This window comes from Chinchilla lanigera, unplaced genomic scaffold (genome assembly GCF_000276665.1).
Source record: "Chinchilla lanigera isolate Chin_1 unplaced genomic scaffold, ChiLan1.0 scaffold00018, whole genome shotgun sequence".
Taxonomy (NCBI): Eukaryota; Metazoa; Chordata; class Mammalia; order Rodentia; family Chinchillidae; genus Chinchilla; species Chinchilla lanigera.
This window is the reverse complement of record NW_004955419.1, coordinates 26804528-26830523: the sequence shown is the minus strand read 5'-3', so window position 1 is coordinate 26830523 and position 25996 is coordinate 26804528. Positions and strand designations below refer to the sequence as shown.

General features: G+C 51.2%; 1 protein-coding gene across 1 annotated transcript in view; it reads right to left on the bottom strand.

Moving 5' to 3' along the window:
* The window catches only part of Anks6 (ankyrin repeat and sterile alpha motif domain containing 6), a gene marked incomplete at its 5' end in the record, with an annotated part of 50193 nt that overhangs the window by 21593 nt on the left and 2604 nt on the right, over positions 1 to 25996 (bottom strand). Inside the window, 10 exon segments of the mRNA XM_013513227.1 lie at positions 2829 to 2998; positions 4739 to 4892; positions 7385 to 7588; positions 10468 to 10517; positions 11260 to 11458; positions 12018 to 12166; positions 14480 to 14586; positions 15821 to 16025; positions 16661 to 16705; positions 19193 to 19695. Coding sequence (XP_013368681.1) covers positions 2829 to 2998; positions 4739 to 4892; positions 7385 to 7588; positions 10468 to 10517; positions 11260 to 11458; positions 12018 to 12166; positions 14480 to 14586; positions 15821 to 16025; positions 16661 to 16705; positions 19193 to 19695 — 1786 coding nt within the window.

The following is a 25996-nucleotide window of genomic DNA, read 5'->3' as shown; positions in this document are numbered from 1 at the left end:
AGTGTGGCTTTTCTTGCCTTTTTATTTATCTTATAATTTCTGTTAAAAATTGGAAATCTTGTGTAGCATAGTAGAGACTAAGATAAACCATTTTTATGTCTAGAAATGAATATACTCTTTCTTCTACTAAGCCTTTAATGCTCCCTCTCACTAACTATATCCCAGTGTAGAAAAAGAAGGCCATCCCTAAGGTTTTGAAAGATTCTGTTAACAAGCTGCCTATATCCTTAAACATTCTTCCCTTTACTTCCTATAAATAATTTCCAAGCAGAGCTGCTGATTAAACAGGAAGCAATTGGTATATTGCTAGGAAACAGATCTCCCCCAACCAAAAGCAAAGAGATCTAATACACTGGACCCTGTGGACAGTACTGGGGAAAAGGGGCAGAAAATAAAGATCCTTTGGGGCTCTCTGAAACACCCCTCCACATCCCCAGGGTGGAGGACTAGTTGCTGTGGTGGTGTCCTTTCCACATCTCCCACATTCTGGTCCACACACTCTGCTGTGCCACTCTGGGTGCCACCTGGCTTCATGTGCTTCCAAGAGCTTAACTTGCTTTCAATCGAGGCTTTCAGGTACTTGTCAGCCACTCCAGTCACCAGCCAGCCAGATGGAGGATCCCTCAGATTAGAACTGCGCAGCAAAGTTCACACTAACCAATACACCTGCAGGTGCACAAGCTAAATAAATGCTATTTGCTTGAAACCACTGAGTTTTAAGGTGGGAGAAGGAGGTTGATACCTATCTCTAGTGGGCCCCTGGTACCTCTGGAGACCAAGAATGGTGGTGTGCTCCCCTTCATCCTTTCTGTATCTCCAACCCTCTTTCACACTTTCAAGTATGAGGAAGCCAGCCTGTGCATGCCACCATTACAGTGAGTCACTGTTCTTAAGCAAAGCCTGAAAAACCAGGTTCAGAGGCTCATATTTTGAAGACTAATTTCTAATTCTTCCTAAGGGAGCCTTTGATAGCACTTCATGTCTCCATTTACTGCTGGAGCCTGTGACAGAAAGCCCACTTCTATGTCCTTTGATTTAGGGCAGCGGTTTCTAAGAGCTGTGGGCTGGGCTGGCTGTAATAGACTCTCTGTGGGGAGAAATGATTCCCTGCACCCTTCTGAGAGCTTCAGTCAGTTATGCTGGGTGGAGCCCAGAAACATTATTAAACATCTCCCAAGGTTATAGCAGATTAGTACGCTAAGAGTATCAGGAGATCACTGAGATGGATCATTTCCCCAGCTTCTTGTTTCCTGAATGCTCCTTTGGCAGTCAATTTCCTTTCATCAGAAAATACATGTATGTAGGTTACACAACAGATATATCCAAGTAAGGTAACACTTAATACAATTTATAACATAGATATCTATTTCCAATACCAAAATACAGTAAAAGAAGCTAATAATATCTACCTCATCTAATAAGGTCATCAGAATAGAAACAGAACATTTTAGACAACAGAAAAGAGAAAAACTATCTCAAAAGCCCCAGGCTAGCAGACTTACTTTAATGAGTAGTAGTGAGTTTCCTAGCAGCAAATACAAAAAGAGAAATACAGTAATTATATAAATTCTTACCATCTAATAAAAGAAAATATATTACAACATCAGTAGAAACTTTTTCTACAGCTGAACTCTAAAATGAACTTAATTACATGGGTCCTTTATATATAGATATATAGAGATACACCTATATCTATATATCTATATATATAAAATCTTGAACATAATGGAAAATAAGCTAATATATAGGGAGAAACATTTTCCAAAGCTAAAATTGCAAAAGAAACTTAACTACGGATGTCCTATTGCATCAGCACTTTGAACAAAAGGAAAGTTGTGTAACCAACACTGGTTGGACAGAAAATAAAGGCTATTCCTCAGACATCCATTAAGACATAAATCCAGGTGTAAGGATACAGTCTGTGGGAGAACAGCTGCTTAGCAAACACCCTGAGTTCTGTCCCAAGCACCACATAAACACAAAACCCAAAGATTCTGGAGGGGCTTCTGTGGTGGGCACAAGTGCAGCGAGGAGACTTTCCATGATCTGGTTCTTCTCAGGGAACACATGTAGGACATCTAGGAAGCACGATGAAGAGTGAGGGATGTCTCGAGTCAGGGTGCTCTCAGAGGAGGAAACCATCGGAGCTGCAGTACTGAGGAGCAGTTGGGGAGCCCCATAGTGGGGAACTAGGAGCTGGGCTTCAGGGCTCTCTCCATCAATCAACCAGGGAGGAGAAGACCCTCAGGACACTAAAACACTCCCAACTAGAGACACATTTAGGGTTTCTCGTCCATTTGCACACCTCATAAACACTGGCAGTGCAGTGACCATTCCCAGGTTGCATTAACAGAGGGACAGTGGCCAGAAGCAGGGAGGTGAGACTCTGGCAATTCTCTCTAAGTGCTTCCGGCTCCTCCCCTATGCCATACCCTTACTTGCAGAGCACAGGCAAGCGGTGCCCTTGCCCGGGAATAGTTGCATCCACACTCCTAACCACCTACGCCCTTCACCTGGCTCCTTTTCCACCCTCCACGGCCCACCAGAATGTAGCTGATAGCCTCAAGTGTTCACAGCATCCTCTTCCATGACCTACCTGTGTCCTCTGCAACCCATGAAGGTAGTCAAACCCCCACTTCATAGCCCGATCCCCACTGCTAGTGCCAGGCACAGGAAGGCCCTCTGGAGATGCCACAATGGATGGATGAGGTGGCACCAAGGGTTTCTAATAGCTACCAGCACTGTTGGCACCCCTGGGCTCCCAGCTCCAGGGCCCCATTCAGACACATTTGCAGGAGCAATAGGAGGAGCCGACAGGGAACAAGCACCTTGCTGCTGGGAACACTGCTGCCCACAGGAGAGGCTGGGAGCTCAGGTGAGGTAGGACCTGGTGCAGGGCCCACGGGGCTTGACCGCTGGCTGGGCTTCTGTTCAGATAATCCTGCTGCTTTCTTCCTCTGGGCAGCAATCTGGGACAAGACACTGTCCACGCTGCCACCTAAGGAAAGAGAAACAAGAATGATCACCATGGGCTAAGTATTTACTGCACATGGGCGGGCGGGAGTGTTGCGCACTGGTTTGGCTGGACTTCCTCTCAGACGCCCTGGCCGGAGCAGCTCAGGACAGGCTGACCATGGAAGAGTGCTGCACAAGAGCCAGAAGGTGGCCGGGGACGGCAGCCACAACAGTGCAAGGTCATCGTGGTAAGAAGCCAGGAAGGAGGCGGGTGGGTAAAGTCCAGTGTGGCCTTGCTTTTCTCTACACCACCTTGTCACTAAATTCCTCACTCCATGATGCACAGTGGATGCACAGTGATCTGCTTTCTTGATTGCGTCCTGATTGCCATTTCCCCTCTGTTTCCCTGCACACCGGTAACCTTCAGTTATTAGAGAAGACGGAGAAAGTGTAATACTCAGGGCTGGGTGTACTCAGGGGAGGCCACTAACAGCTGCTATTTATGGAGCATCTACTATGTGCAAGGCACTGTTGCAAATACTTTACGCACATAAACAGAGAGCCTTCCAGAAGGCAAAACGTATCCAAAGCCTCAAAAACAGGCAAACCTCCTGACCCCCAGTTTGGATCCTACGGAACTTATGCTAAGGAAATCACTGAACAAGCAAAGATGGAAACATGCAGGTGTCCCTGAGTGGCATAGTCTATGAGGGCAAAGACCTAGGCACAGCAAGCAAGGATTGACCACACAAACGGTGACGCCTCCTGTGAGCAGTACGCTACTCTGTCACTAAACAGCTGCAGTAGATACATGGATATTAGCACAGGAAGGTGCTCACAGTCCTGTAGTGTGTGGGGGAAAAAAGGGAGCTCATAGAGCAGTCTACAGTCTACTACAGCTCAGTAAGATGTGTGGCTATGAGAACGGGTTCTGCAGTCAAGGTGCCTGGGTTCAGGTCCTGGCCCTGCAACTGAAGAGCTGTGTGACCTCGGGTGAGTTATCTGACTGTCCTGAGCTCCAGTGTCCTTCTTTGTAAAATGAAGATGATAAACCCGCAGGTTGTCAGGAGCCTGAAAGAGCTTGCTTCTTTAAATGGCTTGGCAATGTGCCTGGCATAGTGCACGATACATTATTATTCTTTTATAAATATTCAGAATATGTATAAGAATAGTTTGCAAGGACATACGCTAAAATGTTAATGCTGGTCCCTAGTGGGAGAATTCGTAGCTTTTTCAGCCTTTGGGTTTACCCGGTCTTAAAGCTTTTCCACCAGCATCACACAGCCTTATGCAATAGCACAACGCAGGAGCCTTCCTGCAAAGCTGGCTCTGTTCGTCCTGGGTGCTCTTGGGAAAACTAGAAGTCTGCTGTGAGCCCAAAAACAAGGACTCTGGTTTGAGGCTTACTTGCCACCACCTTGCTTGTGACGCTCTGAGCTTCAGTTTCCTCACCTCGTCAGTGAGTGGGCCGGACGGAAACTCTCTAAGTGTCAGCCTTTCGAGGGTCCTACGCACCATGAGAACATCCTGCATTTCTCTTAACTTCTCAGAAAATTTTACAAGGAAAGAGCATTCTGACTCCATTTCTTTCCTCTCCATCACCCTCACCCCAAAGAAAATGCTTAAAGCACTGAATCATTAATTCACCCTTGTCCACGTCAGGGAGAAAGTCACCTGGGTGTGCCACTCCTGGGCTGTGTGCAGACTGGGTGGAGAGACAGCGGGCACCCTCAGCCTGGGGGGGGGGCATCCCTCTTCCCCGTGAGACTCCGCCCCTACGCACCTGAGCGGTTATGAAGCTCTGCTCCATGCCTGCTCACACCCCCTACTGCACTGGAACCGCCTGAGGAATGAGGCGAGTGGTTGAAGTTTCCAGAATTGGCAGGAGAGGCTGGGCTTCGGGAGAGACTGGGAAATTTCACCGGCCTGACGAGGGTCTGCAAGAACAAGGTGGTGCGGTGGTGAGGGCCTGCCACTCCCTCCAGCAGATGTGCCGAGCCAGCACCGGCCCAGCACACCCTTGCCAGCCTGCACTCAGCCTGCTGGGAGTCTCCTAAGGGATGGGGCTTGCTTCTGTCTTCTACAGAATGTGTTCCAGAAAGTGCATTAGCTCAGGCTGGGCCTGTGACACTGCCTCACTGATCACCCTACCTTCAGCCTCACTGAAATCTTCTAGGCCAAGAAGAAAACCTAACCATGTCATTCACTAAAAAGCCCAAGAAGGCCCAGTCACCCAGGGCAGAATCATCCTGAGCAAAGCCTGCCTCGGTGACCACCTCTCTGCTCTGAGCTTACCTCTCCCACGTCGGCCCTGCTGGCTCAGGAAAGTCTCCTCCCATCCCATCCTGCAGCCCTGCTCCAGCGTCAGCCTCTCAGAAACCATTCTTGACACCGTGGTCCCAAGTGCCCCAGTGTGCCTGGTCACATTCTTCTCTGGCCTCACCAGCTCCACTCACTCTACTCCTATCACACAGACATCCTTGGATTCCCGGCCAGTCCCTTTTGTGCCCCAGGGTCTCTGCCCGGGTACTGGTTCTGCACCACCAGCTTCAGCCCTTGTCTTTTAACCTCAGGTGTCGATGGCCTGCCCTGCTGAGGTGGTCTACACTGCCGCACCTCCCACACACACTGCTTGGCCTGTCCAGCACCCTGGTCATCCCAATAGCCCCTCTCACAACTTACGAGTACACATCTGCTGTGTCCTCGTGTATTTGATCCTTTGAGCTTCCCAAGGACTGTGCCCTCCACTGTATTCCCAGGACCCAGCACTGGCCTGGGCACGCGGAAGGCATCCAGGAAGAATGACTGATGGCGGAAGTGGGCTAAATGGTGATCTCCAAAGGGATGTCCCATGTGTCCAGAATGTCCAAAAAGTAACCCGGTAAGGCATGAGTGATTATTACCTTACACACGCTCATCTTAGACAGGCTTCAGAGTTCCCAGGAGCGGAGCTTATCCTAGATGGCCTGGGTGACCCTGAAAGCAACTGCACATCTTCTTCTAAGACAAAGCGGGGAGGGAATTCTGGTGAAAGAGGCGGCTCTGTTACCATGGAGACAGAGACTGGAGAGATGGGGCCACAACCTAAGACATGCCTAGAGCTGCAGAAGCTAGAGCTCACAGAGACAGTCCCCCAGCCAGAGGGAACACAGTCCTGCAGACTCTGCCTTGCTTCCCGGCTCGGGGCTCTAGAACTGAGAGTAACTACTGCTGTTTTAAGGTTCCTGGCTTCGGGTGATTTGTCACAGCAGCCACAGACAGCTCCACCATGGCCACGCAAGGAAGGGCTGTGGCAGAAGACAGCACATGCCTGCCACGGCCTCACTCCCAGACTCTCTGCTCTGCATAAGGGAGAAAACTCTACAGGCAGAGAATCCTGCTCCAATGTCACCGCCTCCTGGGGGCCTCCCTGACTGCCCCTGCACAGCCCCCAGCATACACATTTGGTCCCAGACACGCCTCACCCAGCACCCTGCCTCATGCTCTGTGTATGCCACCCTGCCTGGAGCCTCCTCTGGGGCAGCACTGGGGTGACCACACTCCATGGCGCTGAGGAGATGAAGCAGGTGATGTTGGCATTCAGTCCCCCTACGGACATTCTCAAGAAAACAGTCCTGGGAAGAACTCTCAGGGACAGTTCCATGAGTCCGGCCGCTTCCCTTCCTGACCTAGAACAGCGGACTGAAGGCGCGCACAGTCCTGCAACTTGCAGGCATCTCCAGGCACCAGGCTCTTGGGTCTCCCACTGGTGGTTTCATGTGTAACAGCTCTGGGGCAAGGGAGCAGCAGGCACAGGGGCTCAGCCCACAACAGCGACGGAGGCCCCTGGTTTCTCCAACCACTGGGCTCACAGCAGCAGGGGCAGTACAGACACAGCACAGGCGAGAGACCATCTCCCACCCTGACCAGAAGCACGGAGCCCAGGGTCCTACAGAAGTGGACACTGCTGTGGGCAGAAGTCTCACTCCCTCGAGGCAGCACCAGCAGGGCAGCCTCCTGGCGTTCGTGCTCTGGCGAGAATACTGAGCGGAACTACAGCACGGGGCTTGGTCAGAAGCCAAGAGCCTGACTTCTAGTCCCAGACCCACTCCCATCTGACTGGGAATCTGCAGCAAATCACATCCCCTCTCTGGGCCCCTGTTCCTCATCTACTGACAGGAAGGTTAGATGAGACAAATCTGGTCTTCAGACTTTGTTCCCCAGAGTCCAGCATCTAGAGAGGTGATAGATGCTCCCGGAAGCAACACTTTAATATCTCAGATATACTGAGTTCTCTGTAGGATTTAAACAGGCAAGGATACCACTCACTTAAAAAAATAAAATAGAAAGCTCTGACCCCAGCCAGGATTAGTTGGTCTGGGGTCCCTCTGCCTGCACTGCACCCCATCTCTGCGAGTGACACGTCGAAGCCTGAGGCCGGACAACTTACGGTGTCTGTGCCCCCGCCACCCACAGGATGGCCCCTGCTGGCTCTCTGGGGCAGCGCAGTCTTCATGGGTTCTGCCTTCCCATTCTGACAGGTCCTGGACCGATCGGAGCTCCACAGCTCAAAGCTGGAAGGGGGCAGGAAAGGCGGGATGACAGCCTTCAGCTTGTCACTTGGGAGTCTGGTAAAAGGGGCTCCATTTCGAAGCTGAAAAAGACAAGCCAAGGGTAAGGTGAGCTCAGGAGGGCTCCGGCTCCTGGGAAGTCTCCAGGTTTTCCCCATTCCTCAAAGGAACTGGTGCCACCACCCACCCTGCCACCCAATCCAGGAACCCAGGTGGTGTCCCCAGCTTTCCTCCCAGCAGCCCACAACACCCACACCTGTGCTATAAAAATGAGAACGAAGGGGGCAGCAGGGCCAGAGGGCTGAGGAGGTGTGCAAGATGCCAGTGCAGGAGGTGTGCTCCCCCGTCTGGAGCAAGCGGGTACCGTGGGGGTGGGGACTGGACAGTGCAGGGGAGAGAGCATGCCAGCACACAGGCTGCGGAAGGCCTGGGGCCCAGTGAGCCAGGCGAGGATGCAGAGCTGCTGAGGGCTGGAGAAGAGCAGCAGGGGATGTGGGGCTCGGGCTGGGAACCCAGCTCCTTCCTGCCCTGCGCCCTCCAGCCACGCCTCCCACCGCTGACATTTTCGGCAACAATTTAATGTTACATTTTGAAAGTGTGATGGGGTCAGTATAAAATCCACAGAGCCGTGACTGCTGGACTGTCAGGGAAGCGCACTAGCACGGTCCACACTCACTTTAATTAAGAAAAGACAGCGAACTGGGTGCCAGATGGTGCTTTGCAGGGATGGGCATCCCACAGCTAAACCCGCCTCAGGAGCTGGGCAGGCGGCATCTCTGCACCAATGACTTCGAACGCCCACTCGGCATCCACGGAGCCACAGGGCACCTATGCCTGCCAGGGACAGTGAGCGGGTGCAGTGGTGCCCAGAGTGTGAGTGGGCACGGGAGAGTGCCTGGGCAGGAGGGGTTCCCATGCCACTGTGCTGTTTTTTTGAGAGTCTGTGCATGAGCGCTTTCCGCGCTAGACTCCACAACCTCTTCCAGCCTGTGAGGGGCCGGGCTGGACAGACAGCTGCGAAGCTACCACCAATGGGCACTTCACCCTCTGGGTCATGAGCCTAAGTCGCCACCGTTTTGGAAGGCAATGACAACCACACCCTTTGCCCGGGAATTCCACTTCTAGATATTTACCCTGAGATACAATTTGGAAGTAGGGAAGGTGGAGGTTTAAGGTCATTTGGCAAAGCTGCTGAAATAGTGAGAAACTAGAATTCCCGAAGGCCAACCGCTCAGTCTTGGGCAAAGCCCTCTCAGAGTGGAAACTCTCATCACACGGCCATGAAACATGACGTGGCTAAAGAGTATTCGGCAACAGGGCAAAGCTGGTCGTGGCTGGTTGCTAGCAAGCCGAGTGGGACACAACACAGAGACAATAATGCCGTCAGCCTCACATGGTTCTGGGGGAGATTAAATGAGCTGATAGTCATGAAAGGCCGAGAATAGTGCTGGTATTTAGTCAGTGCTGTGGTATTTGCTATTATTATACATACACACAACATAATATCATATTCATAGATGCTAAAAAATGCTTAGGAAAAATACTCAAAAGATATATACCACAAAATGCCAACCACAATTCTATCTGGGTCCACGAGCAAGAGTGATTTTATTTTCCTTCTTGATACTTTACTGCACCTTTCAAAATGCCTATCATAGCATCTCTGTCTTCATACTGAAAGTAATTATTGAGATTTGATAACACGATCAAATGTCAGGTCACATAAGCTCTCAGGATCAGTCAGGGCCACAATTTACACCTGCTGGCACAGCAGCAGATCACGGACAGAGGTCAGGAACACTGGCCAGCGCCGCAGCTCCTGATGCTGCCCACACCCTCAGGTGAGCTTCGCAGGGTCGCTGTCCTTGCCAATACTGCCCTCTGCTGGCCAGGACTCAGGTCTTAGTGCTAAAGGGACTTAAACTATAAGATTATTCTCTCATTCACAGAACGCAAAGCCCGGAAAATAAGATCATATATCCAAGGTCACACGGCAGAACTTATTCTGGGCCAGGCACCATGCTAAGTTTATAGATTAGTGGCCTCTTCTGGACGTGGTTTTGTTTAAAAACCCCAACCAGGAGGGATGTCATTGCTAAGTCAGAGACTACAGCCCACTAGTCAGTCAGTCAGTTAGAGACTGCAGTCCACCAGTATCTACCTGACATGGTTTCCTTAGAAATGACTTTATCCTTGATATTTACAGAGGCACATAAGTGACCACCCTGAATAAAGCCTTTACTGTCAAGCTTCCCCTGCAGTGGGGATGTGACCGTGGGACTAAATTCTACCCAATTTGAAAAAAAAAGATGCATGCAGGTTTCTAGGAAAGTTCTTTAAAGATGGCTGGCATGCATCTACGGCCACCTTTCCTCCCTTCCTCTTTCTGCCGGCTCAAATGAGGTAGTAATGACCAGAGCTCTGGCCACCACCTTGGACTGAGAGGTGACCTTGGGAATAGCAGCCACACATGGGGAACCAACAGGTAGAAGGAGTTCAGGGCTTAGTCCCAAACTTAATGTACTTGAGAGAAGCAGGTGCTGCCTTATTTATGCCACTGTTCTTTGGGACTTTTGTCACAGCTGAACTGAACGAATCCCAATGCAGCTCTGGTTTACAGATTAGAGGTCTCTCCTATGGTGGAAACATTCTCTCCTCCCCCGACTCACCACAACCACAGTGGTGCATCTTCACATCCAGTGTTGCCCACCAATACCTACCCTCAGTCCCCACCTAAGAACAGAACTTGTATCTGGCCACCAAACCCAGCATAACCTTACCTATGGGTCAGGGCTGGGTCTAACATTCGGGTACTAGAGCTGGACCCACTGTTGCACAGTTTGATCATCAACCACATCTGTGACTACCACCAAGAAAGATAAACGCCCACATCCTTCCTCAAAAATCAATCATCTAATGATTGGCAGAGACCTAAAACGCTTTTAGAGAAGCCCACACTCACCATGGTTGTCAATAACGCATCTTCCTTTTCTCCTCTCGTGCTCCCAGGACCTGAGAGATAAATGGAAGTTCCTGAAATGACCCTCCCCTGTGACCGTGGCATGAAGATGAGTGATGGGGCGGCCTTCGTCCTGGAAAGCCAACTCTCCCGGGTGATTAAATATTTAATAATCATTGGTATTCAATATTTTAATAGAAGGAAAGCGTTTAAAAGGTACCTCAGAGCATGTTTTCTGCTTTTCCATAAACCACTGTTGTGCTTGGCCAGACAGTCAAGCGCCCTACTCAATAGTCTGTCTCAGACAGTGGTGCCGAAGGAGCTGGTCTGGGGAAGGGAAATCTGACTGTTCCAGGGATCTCAGCTGATCAGTTTTCCCAGAAGCATGGAAATCTCCTTCAATAACCCAGTGATGTCCTCCAGTTTGTTAAAGACTCCCAGGAGTAGGGATCTCACTACCTACCCTCTCCAGGTGACGTAGTCTGTTTCAAGATACTTTCAGTACCACAAAGCAATTGCATTGGATAGGTGGGGAAAACCACCTACCAAAGACAAGGCAGAAGCACTGACTGACCTGTGACCCTCCAGCAGGAAGTGTGGGGCAAGGACCTGGGACTTCTCCCTCTGGTTGGTGCTGCCCACATCCCTTCTCCTCCAGCCAGTCACCCTGCCCCAGGGCTGCACTCCAACATCATCTCATCCCCAGGGACAGATCAAGAAGTAGCAGGTGGGACAAAGGCAGCAGTGTGGGGTCAGACCATGCTGAAACTCTGACCACCTGCAATCTTTTCTTACCATTGCCTTTGGTCACGAGGGCCACACTGGGGAGTCCAGGGAAGCCCGTCTTGTCCTGGGGGGTGGCTCTCATTGTGGAGTCCAGCGCTGGCTCAGGCTCATCGGCAAAAGGTAAGGGCTGGTTGCCGGACAGCCCGCGGGGCAGTGTCTGCATCAGTTTGAGCTTGCGGAACCGATTGGACATCCGGTTCCACCAGGACTGTGGGAAATGCAGAGCACAGGTCACACAAGGAGGGAGACTCAGGGGCAGTGACTGGCCCCAAGACAGGCGTTTGCCACTCACAGTACAGCACCTCTTCCTACAGCTGCAGCTGCTCCCAGGAAGTTGCTGAAGGGACCGTGGGGAGACCCTGAGTAGCCCAATTAGCAGATGTCTAACATGGTGAAGCAGAGGCCAAAACAGACACCTTGTGGTAAGGTGCAGTTCAGCCAGCTCTGGACTATAGCCTGCAGAATTTTTTTAAAACTCTGTATTTATAAATTGAGATTTCATAGCAAAAGCAGGCATTTCTGGTTTCTCACGGAAAAATAGTGGAAATCTTGTAACATGGAACCACATTCTTGCAAAGCAGCTGGTGCTGCCCCAGGGTGGTTCTGATCACCTGGCCCCCATCATTTCCTGTTGCTCACCCCCAGCATACCTGCAGCCGTTCTGGGACCCTCAGCTAAAACAGCCTTGGCAGAACACAAGCAGCAGACTCCCCAACACGTGCCATCGTCCTGGCCCTCTAAAGCTTTTAGGACAGGGAGAGGCAAACCTTCAGGCCACCCTTGTCATCGGGCAGCACCGGGATGCTCCATGGCTCTCTGACCTTCGAGTGGGGCAGAGGTGGTGGGTGGCTTGGCCGGCCTTTGTCCTTATTCACCTGCATGCAGACAGATGCCAGCAGCCGAACTAGTTCTGTGTCTATGGGCACAAAAAGCAATGTTTTACCTGCAAATGTCTGTTGGGCCATGGGGAGGGGACCCAAGATGGTCCTCATCAGCCTTAGAAACCAGCCCTGCACTGCCTGGGAAGCGTAAGTCCAGTCACAAGCTCAACTCCTGCCTCTCAGCCTGAGCTTCAAAGATAGCAAATGCAAGCCCCAGTGCTTAACCTACTTCACTAAGAAGAAATACCAGAAGCCCTTCTCCCACTTCGAAGGCAGGGGAGAGGGTCAGAAAGCCCAGTCAGACTGCAGTGGAAGTTCACATATGGCCTCCGCCCCTCCCTGGCCATGTAAGTGCAGGGAAATTATGCAGCCGCTGTATGCTTAATTTACAAGGAGGTGACATTAACACCCACCACATAAACGTATCTCAAGGATTCAAGGCAATTCCTTTACAGCACTTAAAGTACCTGGTGCGTGTAAGAGCTTAAGAGAGGTTAAGCACTATTAGTTATTATTAACTCAACTAGGTTATTAAGGCAAAAGCACTGAACAAGAATGTGAAGGAAATATTTAGGGGCTGTGGGTGTAGCTCAGTGGTGGAGAATTTGCTTAGTATGTGCAAGCCTTCCGTTTAATCCCCAGCACCACAAAATAAAAGAAACAAAGACACAGAGAAAAGAAGGGGAGCGAGAGAGACAGAGACAGACAGAGAGAGAGAAAACTCAGCCCTTCTGGGCTGGAGGATGCATCTCTATGCTGCAAGGATGGGACAGACCAGCTCTACCAAGAAAGATGCACCTGTGCTCTGAACCCTCCCAGGCCTCACCCTGTGAGCCTGCTGTCTACCTATACCCTTTATATCTTTTAGAATAAACCAACAAGACATCAAAAAAGAAAATACTCTCAACTCCTCCCAGTGCTTCTTTCTCTGGGTAACAGGCACTCTGTTCAATAGCGGAGTTCTGTTTACAGTGCGATGTCCCCAGGCAGCCTCCGGGGCACACAGGCAGGGCTTAAGAGGGTGCCGGACTATGCGACAGCTTAGCTGACTTGCTGGGAGGCGGCGGGGTTGAGCGCAAGAGGCCAGTCGTTGGGCGCGCAGCCTGGAAGGTTCATCTCCCTTCCTGGCTCCTCCTGTGACTCTGGCTTCCTCGCCTGCAGGAGGCAGCGGCTCTCCTCCACCGTCCCCTCTGCACAGCTTACTGCCTCAGAGCCTACCAAGGACGGACTGAAACGGGAGCCCCACTAAACCTCGCCTTCCTTCAGTGGGCGGTACGGGTAGTTCGTTCCAGGAACGAGGGAAGTGACTAAGACAAGCAGTCACGTTTCTGGAAAATCTTAGACGAAAGCTTCATTTAAAAACCTGCCAGGAAAAAAAACCTACTAGGGGCCCCCAAGGCCCAAAGCCACAGGCTCTTTTCCTGGAAGGGGAGGGGAGGCTACTGGAAGAGACAAGTTGATCTGAGTGTATGTGAAGTCGGAACAACACAAACCCCTAGGCTGGGAGGAGGGGCTCTGATGATGGAGTGAGCTCACTGGACTGGGGCAGAGGACCCCGCTGCTGCTAGGCCAGATCACCCCACTACAAGACGTGAAACCTGCTTTTCTCAAGCCTCTCCGAGGACTGAACGGAATCAGCGTGCATCTGTCATGTGCAGGTGCCTGCAGAAGGGGACAGGGTGAGGACGGTGCTGGCAACAAGGGAGGGCACCCCTGCCTGGCATCCCCTCAGCTAAGAGCAGCAGCAGCGGTAACCCCACTACGGACTGCAGAGGCTAAAGTTTCTCTGTCCCCACAGCTGGCAGTTGGGCTCTTGGCACAGACTCCCAGACTTGAGACTCAGAAGGGTTTCTGAGCTTCCCTCTCTCTGGACTGAAACTCCAGGGTAAAGAAAAGGTCACATACCAGAGACTCTGTCCCTAATGGGGCCCAGCAGAGGGTCCATCACAGCAGACAAAGGTCAGAGGGGAGGAGCAAGGACCAGCCCGGAACTAAGAGAAGCTAATAATGCTGGTGTCCTAGTGCGGTCCTCATGACCTGCAGCCTCCCCACACAGCTCTTGTCAAATCGTCACAGGGGCCTTTACATTCCCCCCAGAGTCACTGCAAGCACAGACAACACGCTAGGGCTTGAGGAGCTGCAAAGCAGACATGTCCTTGTTTGCCTCCCTCCTTGGAGACCCTGACAAAAGAAAGCTCGGGGGCAGTGGGAAGGGTCCCGCCCCAAGGTCACATGTTGGGCCCTGGACATTAGAGCCTGCACTCCCCGTGCGTAAGTCAGGCTTCAGTCAAGGCTCCCAGGCAAGAATGACTGCGTAGATTCACAGCCCCTTTCTTAAAGTAACCCACCAGGATCATTCAGCAGCATCACTAGGTCAAAGGCCGTGTACCCGTTTTTCGCACGAAGAGTGACGTCTGCCCCTTGGTTTAGCAGAAACTTGACAATTTCCTTATTCCTGGAGAGTACAGAAAAAGTCAGGGTTACATTCACTGCTATAGTTTGGATACTGACTCCAAACACGTAGCTACCATGGCGGTACTATGAGGAGGTGCTGTGGACCTTTAGAAGATGAGGCCCAAAAGTCAGCAGGGGATCCCAACCCCGTTCTTTCCCTCTCTCTCTCTCTTTCTCTGTGTGTCTCTGCTTCCTGACAGAGAGATGTGAGTACCCAGTCATACACATGTTCCCCACCAGTACCTGGGGTACTCACACCAGAGGCCCAAAGCCATGAGGCTGCCTAATTTTGGACTGGAACCTTCCAAATTGTGAGCAAAGACAAACCTTTCTCTTAGTTAACTGCCTTGGGTATTTTGTCATAGTAACATGACACTGACTAATACACCTACCATTACAAAGTGTGGCTTTGCTCCTGGGTAATAAGGCTGACAACATTAACAACAGCCCTCTGTCTCCGCATTTAAGAAGTTCATGGGTGATGGTAAATAGTCTCATACTCATCATTCCCCACACCCATAAGATCACATGCCAATACAATTTAGTGTCTTCGGTTCCTTCTTTAGTCAAAATTAAAACTGAGGGCTCTGCCCAAAAACCACCTGGCTGCCGATCCGCTCCTTCCCCTCCACTGAAAGGTTCACACAGGCCAAATGACCTGATAGAGAAGCTTGAGACTCATCAAATAAGGAAACCAACTGCTTCCAGATGATGCAGGAAAAGAACATGATTAGGGCGGGGAAAGAGCCCCTCGAGTCAGACCATTTGGCAGTTCCAAGAGGCAACACCCCCAGCAGGCTGGGGTGAGAAGTGATTTGTAAGTCTCTTGCACATGCTGAAGCCTCCCGAGGATGGTCAGGAGAAGCCCAGGATGCAGGACCAACATTCACTTCACACAGGGGCTGCTTAAGAAGGTAAACATGCCAAATGAGCCAATCACATTATTCAGGTGAAACCAATCACAAGAAACTTCTTTCTGCCTAAAAGCTTCCTGCTGCATGGTGTTTCCCAGCCGCTGTGAAATTCCGCCCTGGGTAGTGGGAAGTCTGCTCAGAAGGCTGGGATACAGGATGAAGCAGGCCTGTGCTCCAGCCACCTTTTGCGCACGCCTCAGTGTCTTTGCAGCCCCGGTGTTCTATATGGTATCTTGGGATCAGAAAACCTCACTGGGAACCCCCACCCGGGCCAGGGCATCTGCTGAGCCTGGCCGCAGAGGGAGTGCAGCGGGCACTGACCCGTGGTAGGTGGCCTGCATGAGGGCCGTCCAGCCGTGCACGCTGTCCTGCTTGTCGATGTCAGCGTGCCTCTCTACCAGCAGCTGCACCAGCGGCAGCTGCCCCGTGACAGCTGCCAGCATCAGCGGTGTCGCCCCGTCCCCATTGACCAGGTTCACATGGTTGGGGTCTTCATCGGCGATCTCTTTGACCAGCTGGAAGTTTCCTGCACACACAAGCAGGAGTCTCAGTGACCTACAGCGCCTGATTCACAGCCCCACTTGTTCTACCGGTTCACGAACAGACATTTGCTGACAGTGTCCCTCCAGAGGTTCTGCTGACAGAACCTCCACTCTCAGTCCCTGTATGGGAGACAAAGACGTCCAAGCATGGACAGAAGAGCTGTCGCTATCTTAGGAGAACAGACAAAGAAGCGATTCCGGGCGTGCAGAAGGGGAGGTTAGGTCTTACTGGGGTGAGGATCAGGAAAGGCTTCCTGGAGGTGGGCTGTATATCGAGAGAAGAAATCTTAGGCTAAACAGCCTTTTGTCATACAGAGACCAGAGTGGGTGGGTGTGCAGAAGGGAGTTTCAGAGGAGGGAGAAGCAAGAGGACAGCTCAGCAACTGGCTGGCAGGGCGGCAGGCCTTGGAGCGCAGTCTGGAACCTGTGGGCTGAATCCCATAGGAGATGAGGGCCTCCATGAGCTAGACCTCCCTGGCGATACTGGCGAGTCAGGGAACAACAAAAAACTGCCTGTTTCTTTCTCAAATACTCCAAGTGGGCTTGGAAAGGACAAGTATTAGATAGGGAGAAGGTGGTCCTCTGTTCTTAGATCCAAAAACATTTCTGAAGCGCTTACCCATTTTCAATGCGTGGAAGATATCAGGGCGCCTCTTCTCCTCATCTGGGTAAACAAAGATTTTAAAAGTTAGCCACAGAGAGGTTCAATGTAACAGCAAAGTCACAAAGGTGTAACAGCACAGTCTAGCTTTTAAAAGGATATACTTCTCAGAAGCAATCTAGCTAGAGACCTCACAGACCAATCTCACAGCACTTCTGGAAGGAAGGGTTATTACCACAGAGTTCTGAAAACATTTCCAAGACACCTCGCTGCTCAGATCACACACTAATGAAGCAACTGTTTTGAGGCATTCTGAACTTTGGGGTGTCCTTTCTTATTAAAAAAGTGTGGTCTTGTGCAAACCTGGATTCCTGCAGGAATTTTAAAAAGAAACCATAATTGTTTTCTTCAGAGTGCTAAGTGTTCAACCATACTCCAAGGCAGAGGACCCCGGGCCCTGAGCAGCTGGCACAATGCTGTCACAGCCACAGCCACCAGAAGGGCCAGTGAGCTACATCCGTGGTCTTTTTTAAAAAGTTTTGATACAGAATCTCAAAGGCTGGGCTTGAACTGAACAAGCAATCCTCCTGCCTCAGCCTCCTGAGTAGCTGGGATTATGCCCAGCTTAACTCCCGGATTCTTAATGGCAAGTATGGACTTGGCCACAATACCAAGTTTTAAATCTTGCCTGTGAAATACTATCAGGGAACAATGCTGCATCTCAGTTCTTCACAACACAGCATGTGCCTTTAAGTATTTATGAAGCCGACCTGCTCTGGCCGGGGCTTCTCGTGCCAAGACACTGTGGTAGAACAGAGTGTGGCACTCGGTCACAGTGCTGGCATCTGGTTTGCATCCATCACCCACGGCCCAACCGAGCCTGGGAGCTGGGGTGGCTGTGTGCTGATGCCCACTGACCCTGGGCTGGTCCCTTCCTCGCTCTGGGGCTCATGCTTTTATCTCTAAGAGCAGCTCCGAGGACCCTGCCCCATCCCAAGGAGAGGGAGCCTGTTCTGACCACACTGCTGCTGGGAAGGGGCTGTCAGTACAACGGCGATACCTCAGAGGGGGCCGCGTCCTGCTGCTGAGGCTGGGGACAGGCCACGGACTGCCAGGCATCGGAAGGAGCAGACATCTTGACATCTCCCAGAAAGAGCTAAGGATTGTAATTAGTATTTAATAATCTTTCTCATTACTAATAACACAGACTTTGCCCTTGCTGTTCTACCTGGGGCTTTTCCCCGAGAGCTCAGCTCGTGCTCTTCCTGCATGCCTAGGAGGCCACTAAAAACCACCTTCTCAAGGTGGCCACGCACGGCCCCATTTCGAAAGCCAGCTGCATCACCCCAGCTCTGCCGCTCCTGATCCCCTGGCCTTGCCTCACTTGTTCTTTTTTTTAGCTGCACGGCATTCCTACATTCTACGTAATTTATTTAATGTGTTTGCTGGCTGTCTTCCTCCACAGAGGCCAAGGTCTCAGAGGGACTTGGGTCTCACTTGTTCCCCGCCGTACCGCAGGTACCTCGAATGGTGCCTGGTACGCAGTAAGCACTCAATAAACATTTTAAAAATAACTGAAAGAAAGTCTGAGCAGTAGAAACGTATTATAGTAGTTTCCATTTTGGGGTTCTGTCCATGTGCCAGGCGCTGGGATAAACACATTCAGGCATCATCTTATTACTCCCCACGAAACATTACCAGAGAAGTGCGATTACACCTGTTTTACGAACAGGGCACTTACGTCCCAAAGGGACAGCTCACACGTCCCAGGTCTCCCGGCCGCAGAGGGGGAGGAGCGTTTAAGCAGAGGAGGCCACTCATCTCCATCCTGCCGGGTACCTGACCATGTGTGGCTATGTCATGGTCTCATGGCACTCGGTGAGAACTAGATGCTCTGAAATGCAACATGCCCTGCGGCTGATTCACTAAGGACTGCTTCAACGGCCCTTCACATGCCAGAAAGATGGAAAAAGAAAAAAACAGGACACACCAGTCAGTTTTTGAAAAAAGGAGAGAACTAAAGAGAGGACTAATTTTCACTAACTTTGTAGGACTTGGTCTTTGCTGGCAGAGGAGGTCAGGTATACTGTTCCAGAGCAGCAGTTGGCAAGCCGCAGCCAATGAGCTCTGCCCTGCCGCCTGCCTTTGTGACTACAGCTTTCGGGCTCGGAGCTGCATTGCCTCGTTTATACAGTGCGTGGGGCTCTTTTCACTCTGACACAATTGAGTAGCTTTGACAGAGATGCTCGGCCCATCAAATCTAAAGTACTTATTATGTGGCCCTCTAAAAAAAGTTTGCTGACCTTGGTTTTGGAAGGATCTCGGAACCAGCTGGTGAGGAAGGAGGGCCTGGCTGGGAGGTTCCCCAAGTCTTCCACGGAGCTACCCTACCAGGCCCTGTAGAGAGGGGTACCAGGCATCCCCGTGTGAAACCCTAAGTACAGCAAGCTCAAACTCAAGGTCAGTGGGGTGGGGCCATCTCAGTATAACGTGGGGCCTTCTGTAAAGCCGTGGCAGGTGCGTGTGTGTGTGTGTGTGTTACAGCCTGACCTGTTCTGGGCCTGACGGTGGTCAGCGGGTCCAGGTAGTCTGCCAGCTCTCTGTGTCTGCGGTCCAGTGCCACCTCGAAGGCTGTCTTCTCCAGCACACTGAGGTGGTCGGGGTTGGCTCCCTTCTCTGCCAGCTGCTGGGCCACGCCGAGCCTCCCAGCCAGTGCCGCCAGCATCAGGGGGCTCCAGCCCACTGTCCGGGCCGCGCGGTTGGGGTCTGCACCCCACTCCAGCAGCAGCCGCACCACAGCCTCATGCCCGTGCTGGACGGCAGCCATCAGGGCTGTAATACCCAGCAGCTCGTCCCTGCTGCCTCCCAGCCCTGGCTGCTCGCCTGAGGGGCTGTGATGGTCCACAAAGGCACCAGCTTCCAGGAGCAGCTTCACCACACCCAGGTGGCCGCCCCGAGAGGCCACAGTGAGCACACTGGCCCCCAGCCGGTTCTGGGCATTGACGTCGGCCCCGTGGTCCAGGAGGAGGTGTGCCACGCCTGTATGCCCAAACCTGGGAGGAAAATGGAGAGTTAGTGACACTAACTGTGGCGGGCCTCAGGGAACAGCTCATGTGATTGCATCTGTCAGCAACTATTAAAGGCACAGCAGCTGTACAGCATGAAAGGCCTTCTTCGGGTGTCAGCCACTGCGCTGGTTCCAGAGATGCGCCGTCACCAGGTGAGTAACTGACCTGTCCAACTTGGAATCCAGCACTAGCTGTGTGACCTTGTAAAGAACTTCAGCTTCTCTGTGCCTTCCTTTCCTGAGCTTGTAAAACGGGACTGTAACTGCATCTACTTCAAGGACTGAGGCTTAGGTAAAAACACACAACTACAGATATAGACATAGATCCCCTGGAACAGTGCCTCACAAAGGATGCTGCATGCAACGGTAGCTACGATGACTGTTACGCATTTGAAAGGCTGCAACATGCCAGAATCTGGGTCTGTGTGAATTCCGCTGCTCTCACTTTTTCCCCTGCACTGTTCTGCCTCCCCTGTCTCACAGTCCGTTTTGTCCTGCTTTATGGCCTGGGCATCTCTCTCTTTCCGTGCTCTGTTTGCTCATGGGCAATGCTCATGTCTGATTCATTTCTACCCTTCCCAGCTCCCAACGCTCCCTCACTCCCTCCCAGGCCAAGTGTGGTGGGGCTGTGCTCTGCAAAGGGGCCCACACTCCTTTCGTGGAAGCCTGCTGCCATCTGCTGGCAGTGATGTTCCCTGCAGGCGGCTGAGACTGACCTAAGCCAGACTTCGCTCCGGAGAAGCTAGCTAGAGCTGTTTGTGAGGGACCCTGGGAAGGCAGATTCATGCCCACCAATTCCCTAACACCAGGAAGAAGAAAACAGTGCAGCAGCATCTGCTCATTTGACACCAGCGGGAAAGAAAGCGCTGCTTTGTGCATTCCAGTGGTCTCAGAGTAAGTGTTTTAGAGCTACAAGAGGCCCTAAACCAACCAGGAAAGGAAGTCAGAGGGGGCCGACTATGCCAGGCTGGGGGGCACTGCCCTGACACACCTGCGCCGCTGCTTTCAAGTTTGCTGCTCACCCCTCCTTTCTGGGAGGAGGTGTGCCTCATCTAAACCCGGGCCGCCCTCCTGCCTCTGGAGGCAGGGCCAGGGCTGCACTCTGGCCTGAGCTCCTGCTGCACTTACTTACAAATACTTTCTAGGAAGTGAACCTTAACAGTGCAGGGTCAGCTCAGCCCGGGAGGGAGGAAGGAAAGCTGGGGGCGGGGGGGCTGGAGCCCGAGTTTCCTCTCCCAGAGCAGAGAGCTAACAAGTCACCTGAAATACACTCAAATGCAGAAGGCTAGGACCCCAGAGTCTCCCTGTCCCCCGTCCTCCATGTAGCCCCCAAACCTCAATCTGAGGGTCACCCTCCAGCCTCCCACTGTCCACAGAGGCTGCCTACTTTGCTGACCCCATCTCCTGCCAACTCGCACACCACGGCCTCCTGCGCCCCGTACTTTCCTGCTTCCTCCCTCCCCTTCCTGCCACCCCGCCCCCCTCCCATCTGTACCTGGGGCGCACGCGCTGTCGTGTGCAGGATTCTGCTCAGAGCTCATCTCTTCTGTACAGATCCAGACCGAACCCCAACAGACCAGGCTAGGCGCCCCTCTTCTGAGCACCCACCACTCTGCAGCTTTGCTCTCTGTGCTATCTGAACTCTTCTACAACTGTCTCCCCAATTTGCCTGTGAGCTTTCCAGGGACAAAACTGGCTTTGATACACTCTTGCTTCCCCAGCCCTTAACATAGGAGCAGGTAAAAGGACGAAGGAGGGGAAGGTCTGGGCAGCAGAAATGTAAATGATTACACTGTTAGTTATCAAGCATATGATAAAATCTAGTATAATCTCTAGCAGATTACATAGGTGTTTTCTGATTTTTATCTCATTTTATCTTAGGAAACCTCAAGATACAGTCATCACCTCCCATTCCACCATCAAGGAAACCACAGATTAGAGCGGAAACTGGTTCATCTGCATTTGAAAGTGACAGTCAAAACTGGACCCTAAAGCTTCAAATTTCAGCTCTTCCCATCTGCCTGACTTGAGGAAGAAAGGGCTGAATTTGAGCAGAAACACTGAAATCTAGAATGTTTTCTGAACCCTCAGGTAGCCCCAGAGAGCATTCAATCAGGCTGAAAATATGAAAGGATTCAACGGAGGCTGAGATAATTTTGCAGATGCTAAGTTCCTAATAAGTAATTATTGGAGATGTGGAAGCCAGGGGCTTTCTGAGCAGGTGCTGTGACTACCAATTAATTTCAGCAATTAACACCTGTGTTTGAAGAGCTGGCACACGTTCCCGCCACTGTGAGTACCAGGCTGAGCGTCCAGCCGTACTACCCAGCAGGCCGGGGAACGAAGGGAAACTGAGTGAACACTGCGCCCCACTGTCCCACGGACAGAAGCGGTCGGCAGATGTGACCGTTAACTTTCTTGCCACCAGCCCCAAGACTGAAATTATCCGTTGTTGGAACCATAGCTCAGAGCACAGCTGCCCGGGTGGGAATCTGACTCTGCCACTTTCCAACTGTGCAGCCGTGGGCAATTTTGCTCACTCTCTGTGCTCCAAGGGGGGATAACAACAGTGCCTACACCCGAAAGTCCTGTGTGGACTGAATGAGCTAATTCATTTAAAGTGCTGAGTACAGTACTTGACGCAGAGTGCTTCAGAAAGGTTACCAATAATTTTACGAATTGGAAAAACCATTCAGGTAACCATTTCTGATATTAAAATTTGCACAGGACCGAAGTCTCCAAGTCCAGACACAGCACCTCTGACAGCCTGGCCTGGTTCACTGACGAGCTGTGGATAAACAGATGCCCGCTTGGGCTGAAAGCGGTGGCTGCCCGCACATCCTTTAATGAGGATTTTGCGTCACATCTGGACTCCGGGAAGAAGAGCACAAGAGCATGAAATGTTCCATGTGCCTCCTACCACGACCTGAGGGACAGACAGACCACACATCTGTCAAGCAAGTTACCCCCCCATTATTCCTCTACCCTAAGCTTTTCTATGGACTGAGCAAAAGAACTCATGCATACTACTCAGCCAGGCACACGGCCCCTGAGTACAGACAGCTGGGGTCAACAACTGAGGGACAGTAAACTTTAAGGTGCCCAGGCCCTGTCTAGGCTCAATGGGCAGGCAAGAGTGAGTGCCCATCGTCTCTCAGGATGGGATACTCCAGGAACAGGACGAGCACCTCGCAGAAGCAGATGAGAGTGTTATCACAGCAATGCTCCCAACACAGAACCTGTAAGGTAAATCAAGCAAGGAAGAGGAATACCATGACTCTAGCATTTCTCCATTTGGAAGTGACAAACACAGGACACTTGGGCCACAATGCCCAGCTTCTTTTTCAAAGCCAAATTTTACAGAAGAAAGTAAGTCCTCTTAAAATGGTAATTAGTTAACCAATCAAAGGTTAAGATACTCCTGAATCTCCTACCCCATCAAGATAAGCAGATGTTAATGAGCAGAAATTAGTCAGATCTTGCTGAGCAGTTGGTGAACAGCACCAACTGGTGTCAGGGGTCCTGGAGACCCTGAGGCGAAGCAGTGCTGCAGGAGCAACCCTCATCAGTGATCACTACCTCCACCTCCACCCTGGCTCGCCACGTGGAGCTCAGGGAGAGGTGCGCATCAGCGGCTCCCAAACCTATGGTGCCAGAGTCACTGGGAAGACCCTGCCCCGCCCCGATGCCTGGCTGCCTCCATCACATCACGATCTCCAGGAAGGGCACCCAGGAGTCCCTCAATGGGCAAGAGTCCCAGGGATTCTCAGGTGTGGGCAGGTTTGGGGACTGCCGAGGAAGGCAGCCAGCTGTAACAGGACATGGCAGACACAGCTACCAAGGCCTCTTTGGTACAGAGAGGCCAGAGAACGGGGGCACAGTGTGGCATGCTTCCAGGAAGATGCCATGCTGCGGGGAGGAGTTTACTGCAGAGAGGGAAGAAGAAACTTCCCTGTATGGAATTACAATGAGGGTTCTGCAGTAGAACACCCCTCAGTCTGCTCTGCCTACCTGAAAGATTGCATGGTCTAAATCTCAGACTCTCCTATGTAAAGTGGAGGCAATATTCTTGGCATGCAGTAAATGCTCAGTGTTAGCTTTTAATAGGATGCAAGAGACATAGAGAAGGCCTAGATGAAATCCTCTTGGCCTGAGTTTAGGAAACAGGGGAGAGCAGCACAGGAGATGACAGAGGGGCTGGACATGAGAACTTCGCACACCATGCTGAACCGTTACAGAGGCACAGCCAGACCATTGTTTCAGACGGGTCTGAACGCGCTTAGAGGATGGAGTACAGAGGACCCACCAGCAGGGTGGCACACCAGACCAAGGTGGAGGGGATGGAAAGCAAAGTGTGGACTCAAGGGCTACGTCAGAGGCAGGAAAAGGGTTCTAGGGCAGAAACCTGCAGCTTTAAAGCCTGTCACTAAGAAAGACAGAAAACCTAAAAGAAAGGTTGATAGCACAAACAGTTCTGGGCAAGAAGTAAGTTGTCTTTAGACAGAGGCTGCCAACCTGCTAGACAGGTGCATAAAACGCCGCCTTTGGTACATCCACGCAAACCAGGAGCCCACACCTTGTGACGCGGCTGCATTCCCGAAGTGTGTTTATAGACTGATGAGCATCAGTGTCCTGGGGCGGGGAACGCGTAAGCAAACCGCAGTCATCCCACAGATGCGCTTGCACATCGTAGTTGAAAATATATTTGAAAATAATGCAGAATAAAATTTTGCTAGTAATACAAATTTAGTTAGATTAGAACTACTACATGTAACACCTGGAAAAGAAAGCCAAGAAATAAAATATTCTGGGGTCACAGTGAGCAGGCTATGCTTAAAGAACCTGGTGTTTCCATACCTTTTAGAAACACAAAAGGCTTCACACCCACGGAAAGATGCTGTCCCCCACTGACCACTTTACAAATGCAAACCACAATAATAGTGAGATTTTTTTTTTATCCATCAGACTGGTGAAATCCACAAGTTTGACCACATTCTCTGTCGGTGAAGCTATAAAAACACAGGCACACATATACATCATTGGTAGGAAGATGAAATGGTCCAACTGTTGCGGTTGGCAGAACATTGGGCCCCCCAAGATGGCCATGTCCTAATCCCAAGAAACTATAAAAGACGTTGTGCTATAAAGCAAAAGAGATGCTGAGATTAGAGTAGAATGAGGGGTGCTAATCAGCTGACTTAAGAGGGGCAGAGCAGCCTAATTACCCCAGCAGGCCCAACACCATCACAAGGCTCCTTCAAATGTGAAGAGGAAAGCAGAAGGCTCAGGGCAGAGAAGATGTGAGGATGAGTTAGGGGCGAGAGTGAAGCAATGGCTGCTACCTCTGATGACCTGAGGGACCTGGAACCTTGGAATACAGGCAGCCGCAAGAACCTGGAACAGGAAAGGACCACACTCCTGCACTAGCGCCTCTAGGAAGAATACGACCTTCCACACCTTAATTTATCCCAGTGAGACGTATTTTATACTTCTGACCTCTAGAACTCCAAGGTACTAAATCTGTATTGTTTTAAACTGCATTTGTGGTAATTGATTATAACATGGGACAGCAAGTGGGCACAACGTATCAAAATTACCAAGGGCCCGCCTGCTGTCCCAGGGAAACTTCCTCAGGGACACCAGCTCACCTGTGAAATGACACGTGTCAGATTATTCACTGCAGCATGAATGGAACAGCAAGAGACCGGAAACAACAAACTAAGTACTTGTCAATGGGAGCAACTTCAATAAATTATTACAAAATAAAATATTTGAAGCTATGAAAAAATGGGGGGGTTATATACTGATATGGAAAAACTGATACAGTGCATTACAGAACAGTGTGTGAAGTATGTGTAAGAAGTCAAGGAGCTTAGCTGCTTGCTTAGATACAAAGCAGCAGCCCTTAAATGGGAGCTATGATGCCCCAGGGGACATGTGGCAATGTCTGGAGACTTTCTGATTACCACAATTGGGGGGTGTGGCATCTGATGAGGAAAGACTGAGAATGATGCTACACAGCCTATAAAAAGGAATGACCCCATCTAGAATGTCAATAGTACCAGGGTAGAGAAATGCCAGCACAAAGCTGTTGGACAGTCACGCAAGAATCTGAGGGCTGGATGGATGGGGTCTACACAGGTGATGCACCGAGGTGACAGATTTGGTGGTTCACCTCTGCATGTACATGGGTTGTTTTGTTTGAGTCTTATGAATGAATATACTACCCAGTCAAAAATTAAATAATCCTGGGCTGGGGATTTAGCTCAGCAGCACAGCGCTTGCCT